Source organism: Leucoraja erinacea, chromosome 4 (assembly GCF_028641065.1).
Source record: "Leucoraja erinacea ecotype New England chromosome 4, Leri_hhj_1, whole genome shotgun sequence".
NCBI lineage: Eukaryota > Metazoa > Chordata > Chondrichthyes > Rajiformes > Rajidae > Leucoraja > Leucoraja erinaceus.
In genome coordinates, this window is record NC_073380.1 from 83,625,952 (window position 1) to 83,631,951 (window position 6,000).

The window sequence follows — 6,000 nt, forward strand, 5'->3', positions numbered from 1 at the left end:
CAACCCTGTCCTCAGAGCCTGTGCAGACCAGCTAGCAGGAGTATTCACTGACATCTTCAGCCTTTCCCTGCTCTACTCTGAGGTTCCACCCTGGTGCCAGAGAAATGCAAAGTGGCCTTAATGACAGCAGTCCAGCTGCTCATGGCTCATATCAACCCCAAACAACAGTATCCACTACATGGATCTGGGTATTGGGAGATAATCCCTCGCTGCCCGGTTACATGGAGAGCTGACAGGTCTGGAAACGGTGAGAGGGTCCTCACTCACTGTCAGGCTACAGGCGGTGCTGGGAATGGGTATGCAGAGAGAGAGGAGTTCCTCGGTGCCCGTGTGCATGCGGGGATGGGGATTGGGATAGGAGAGCGAGTTATCCGTTGCCCGGTTAGAGGAGTTGCGAAGGCCGGGTATTGGGACAGTGGTCTCCGCTGCCCAGTTACAATACAAGGGGTGCTGGTGTCCGGGCTGGGGAGGGCAGCGCTGCCTCTGCCGGTGCTGACTGACCCCTGGGACAAGTCTATACGCTCCCTTGGCCCAGGAAGGTCTCGCTAGCTGCAAGAATCACCACCCTGGCAATCGAGCACCGCCCACTCACCGCCAAACACGGCGGCCCCGGACAGCAGCGCTGCAGCCCAGCACTAGCGGGGGTTATTCAGGGCGGAGCGGCGCGGCGCGGCCGGGGGTGTGTGGCCGTCCCGCAGCGCCAGAGACCTTAGTCTAGGTTTCCATCTCCGGCCTGAGCCCCTCCGGAGCTCGGAGTGTAGGAGCCAGCGCAAGAGCATAGGGCCAGTTGCAGCACGGATGGAACCCATTCGGCCCATCGAGTCGGTGCCCGCTCTATGTAAACGCGCTCCAGTAAGTTATAGACTCACTCCCCGCGTCAGCGCTGCAAATTCTTCACCACGTTTCAAATCATTTCGTGTCCGGTCCAGGGGATGGGTGACGTGAAACGTCTCTATTTTCCCACAGAAGACTGTACCATACACAACATGCTACGAATAGACAATGTACACAGTGTGTAAACTGCACGCCGCCCATTCCAGTGTGAATTATGAGTGGCCCGCCCGGGAATGTAAGCTCCCGACCCGGTCTCCGGGGGCATCACAGTCGGGGTGAGCCGGCGCCGGGACCAGTCTGTCAACAACAGCGGACCTGGGCTGCGGGAGAGAGTTGGATTTAAACCTTCTCCAGAGGTTTGCGCCGCAGCATCCGTTTTCCTGCAGCCTCGCACCTGCCCAGAGTAGCTCGCCCACGTTTAACACGGGGAATGGTCCATGGCAGTATCAAGGAGATAGGACTGAAGACCACTCGGCCTAAGGTAGGTTACAAATGAGGAGCTTCTGAGGGAGGGGTTGGGAGTTTAGAGCCCAGGGCCAAGGCATCGGGTCCTTGGCAGATGGGTGAGGGTGAGGGTGAGGGTGAGGGTGAGGGTGAGGGTGAGGGTGAGCTAAGGGTAGGAAGGGAATTCCAAAGGGATCCAGGCAGATGAAGGAGGAGGGTGAGGTGGGGAGGGGTAGTGATGAGTTCCAGGCCCTGAGGTCCATATAGCTTAAGGAGGGGGAGATGGGGAGAGGTCGGGAGGGAATTCCAGAGTGCAGGGGTCCAGGCAGCTGAAGAACGAGGGAGAGGTGGAGAGGTGGGGAGGGAGCTCCAGAGCTTGGGCAAGGCTGGAAGCACGGCCAGCAATGATGGAGGGCTGGGATTGGAGGAGCGTGGCGAGGCCACAGAGAGAGCATGAGGTGCGAGTCCATGGAGGGATTTGAAAATAGGTGGGAATTTTCGAATAGCTGGGGCAGGTGGAGAGGGAGCGTTTAGGACACAGGGCAACGATGTCTGGATGAACGGTGGGTGCTGAGGACGGTGGGTGGAGGCAACTAGTAATGTTTTGTGACAGTGGGCAGAGGTAACCAGAGGGACATGTACACCGCCATTGGTTCTCCCACTGGTGCCATAAGTGGATATTGTTGGCAGTCCCAACGTGACATGGTGCCCAACCAAGGCAGGAGGTTGGCTGCACACACGCACACAGGTACACACACACAATTAGAAGGATGAGAGGGTGGAAGGGAGCTCTTACCTTGCGTAGCCACTGTGTGTTGTTGTCCGACCTGGTCTCCAGTCGCTGCAGCGCCTGCGACGGCCACTCCTGCTCTGGTTGAGGCGCGTCCCGTTGCAGGAAGTTGGTGCTGTGGGTCTCGGCCGATCCGCGGCAGCCCCCCTCCAGCTCGGGCAGCACAAAGGTGTAGCTGCACGCTCCGTGCTGGACCCTGCTGAGGCGCCTTCGACCCCCCTCTGTCCCCCGCGACTGCCCAGTGCAGCCGGCGTGAGCCAGGGCTGCACAAAGCAGAGCCACGGAGAGGCAATCCATCAGCCACATTCGCACCCCTTCACCTCCTCCGACCTCTCCCTTCCCTTCGGCCAGCAAGATCTGAACCTCAAGAAGCACTGGCCAGCTCGTCCCCCCTCAAACGCACTGTCTCGAGCAGTGTTACATTCGAAACAAACAAGGTGCAGGTGATTCGAAACAAAACCCTTCTAAAAACAGGGCAGAACAAGTAAATGGAAGTCAGCGTTTCTCTCCCACAAAGTATCTTGCACACTTCAGCACCAGGTCTTCAATGAAAGCACTCAGCCGTTCTGCAGTGAGTTGTAGATTAAAGCTTCTTCACCCCACACACTGGGCTCCAGAACTGCACTTCCCACTTGATCCTGACTGAGGAACAGAGAGATTTCAGCCCGGAGAGAGGCTTTGACAGGAATGTGTGCGGCACTAGGCTGAGGGTGTCTGATACCCAAGTTGCACAGGGATCGTTTTACCAAAAAGAAACAGTGCCTAATGACCTCGAGCTTGTGCAGTGGTCCAGCCTCCTTATCTGCCTTCCTTCTGAGCACCTTCCTTCTGATAAGGCACCAGTGAAACTGCTGGGGTTTGTTTTGGATGGGATTTCAGAGAGTCCGTTCAACAGCTGCCAGGCAGAGCTTGTGATATTATGGTGTAGTGAACAGCGATGTTATTGGAGACAATTAGAATAAATTATGAGCCTCTGTGAACTGATCTGAGACCAAGTGTTTTAATAAAAGCAGGCACAATTGGAGATTACAGTGAATTCCGTACTATTTAACTACTTTACTTTCATTTTTGAATTGCTGCCAATTGTGGACAGATTTGTCAACTTCTGCTTTTATGCTTCCACCCTCTTGTTCTCTTTATTTCTTTTGCATTCTTCTCTCATGCATTCTAAGTGTCTCGCTCATTCTCTGTCAGAATTCCTTCATATTTTTTTTTTACACTCCCTCTTCCTCTCACATACTTGCACATTTCATCCTCATATTCATTCTCACTCTCATGTGAGTTCCAAACCTGGGGGTCCGGATACATTTCCCTTGTATGCATGAATTCTCCCTCACACTCTTTCTGTCCCACTCACGTACTCACTCACACATTATTTTTCCTTTCATACTTCCACCGTTTCTCTCTCTCTCTCTCGCGCACACAGACATTCATGTTCTCTACCTCCTTTAACCACCCGCTTTAACGACACAAGTCTGAAGAAGGGTCCCGACCCATCCTTTTTCTCCAGAGATGCTGCCTGACCCATTGAGTTACTCCAGCACTAACTTTGGTGTAAACCAGCATCTGCTATTCTTTGTTTCTCAGTTCGTTCAGTCTTGTTAGTGACATGCAGTATTGCGTATCCTTCCAATGTGCAATTCACAGGCTTATCTGAGACTGAATCAATGTCCACGTACTATTTTAATTAAGAAAGTAGTGGAAGTAATACCAGAGGCTTGAGGGAGTTGTGTTCCATTAGTCACGCATGATGATCTACCATCTCACCCCAAGCAACATATCCGTGATTTTCGAGGTTTGGATGCAGGAGGTGTCAATTCACTGGGAGTGGGGGGCAAGAAAGACTGGATAGACTCGGCTTGTACTCGCTAGAATTTAGGAGATTGAGGGGGGATCTTATAGAAACTTACAAAATTCTTAAGGGGTTGGACAGGCTAGATGCAGGAAGATTGTTCCCGATGTTGGGGAAGTCCAGGACAAGGGGTCACAGCTTAAGGATAAGGGGGAAATCCTTTAAGACCGAGATGAGAAAAACATTTTTCACACAGAGAGTAGTGAATCTCTGGAACTCTCTGCCACTGAGGGTAGTTGAGGCCAGTTCATTAGCTATATTTAAGAGGGAGTTAGATGTGGCCCTTGGGGCTAAAGGGATCAGGGGGTATGGATAGAAGGCAGGTACAGGTTACTGAGTTGGATGATCAGCCATGATCATATTGAATGGCGGTGCAGGCTCGAAGGGCCAAATGGCCTACTCCTGCACCTATTTTCTATGTTTCTATGTATTTACGAAAGCAAATCTAGAGACTCCATTAAATCCCAGCATGGAAACAGACCATTTAGTCCTCTGCTCCATGCTATGATTTCAGCTCCACATAACCTAACCACACTCCCCCAACCCCCTTTCTATCTTCCATCGCCACCTCCTTCCATTCCTTTCTCCCTTGTGTTTATCCAGGTTCCCATTATGCACTTTCATTCACAAGGGAGTTACAAATCTCTCTGGCAAGGTCTTGGCTCAAAATGACCAAACTGTATCAACACAGGGGGCAACTGGAATACAACCCCCCAAGCAGATTCCATCAGGTAACTTAGAGATAGACCCACACAAGCACAAAGGAGAAGAATTTGTCTCATTTGCATGTGAATCAGAACAAAAATAGGTAAAGAAATAGCTTGTGAAAAGCAAAGATCGACATAAAATACTGGAGTAACCCATCGAGTCAGGCAGCATCTCTGGAGAAAAGGAATAGGTGACGTTTTGGGTCGAGACCCTTCTTCAGACTTGGGAAAAATAACTGAGAGTGTCAAGTGTGCTGATTTTGTCACAGAGCAAGCAACACTCCAGTTAAAGTGCCTTCACACTGCTATTGGAAGCCATACAATGGGGTGTGGAGTGTCTCTGGGGTTTACTGAAGCTACACCAGCGGTGGAGGAGAGATGTAGTGGCCACATAGGCCATGAGCCCCTCCGCTCTCTCCTAATGCACGGATAGATGGCCGAGAGGCGGCCTGGTGATCAATCCACAATCTCCTCGCACCCTTGGATTCAGTGCGGCAAGGGAGTTCAATAACCTTGCCCAAGTAGCCTAGGTCAGTGAGGGTTTTTCAGATGGGTGGGAAGGAACTGCACATGCTGCTTTACACCAAAAATAGAAACTAAATTCTGGATTAACTCAGCTTATCAGACAGCATCTCTGGAGGCAAGGAACAGGCGATATATCAGGTCAAGACCCTTCCTCAGACTCTGAGGCGTCTCGACCTGAAACGTCACCTATTCCTTTTCTTCAGAGATGCTGCCTGACCTGCTGAGATACTCCAGAATTGTGTGTCTCTCTAGGGTTTTGCAGATGCTATCTCCTGATGTGTGCACCCCGTCATTACCCTGCCGACATTCTCCCTCAATATTGGCTCCCTCCTCACACTCAAGGGCCTGTCCCACTTGGGTGACATTTTCGGCGACAGCCTGAGAAAAGGTTGCCGCGGCGTGACGCAAGGTGACGCGTGTAATGGCGCGCGGCGTCTCCTTGCCGCCACTGGCTTTCGGAATGTTCAAAATCTTTCCGCGTCACCGGGCTTGACGCTGCGTGTCTTCTCACGTGGTAGGCCCTGTCGCACGCTGACGTAGGCTGCCATGCGGGCGATGCATGGTGGCGCAAGGTCATGACCTCGGCTAATTCATGTTGCGACAGCCTGCGTCATCACGCGCCAACCTGTTGGCCTCAGGTGTTGTAGACAGTGATGTAGCCTGTGGTATCTTGCAATATCACGCTGCCGGTGGATGTATGTTGACTTCGGCTGTCGCTGTTTGATGTCTGTGCGGTTGCAGGATGTTGTAGGCTGTAGTATGCTGTCGCTGTTGAGGTATTGGAGATTGTCATGTCGGCTGACGCAGATTGTCGCAGCTTGACGTCAACTGTGCCGTAGTCTGTCGTA

At 52.2% G+C, this 6,000-nt stretch overlaps 1 protein-coding gene across 1 annotated transcript in view; it reads right to left on the reverse strand.

Annotated features, from left to right (window-relative positions):
- Positions 1–3,008, reverse strand: part of LOC129696623 (angiopoietin-1-like) — a 152,582-nt gene extending 149,574 nt beyond the window's left edge. Inside the window, exon 1 of the mRNA XM_055634680.1 lies at positions 2,075–3,008. Coding sequence (XP_055490655.1) covers positions 2,075–2,374 — 300 coding nt within the window. The 5' untranslated portion in view covers positions 2,375–3,008. The remainder of the gene's footprint in view (positions 1–2,074) is intronic.
- Positions 3,009–6,000: the final 2,992 nt, after the last annotated feature.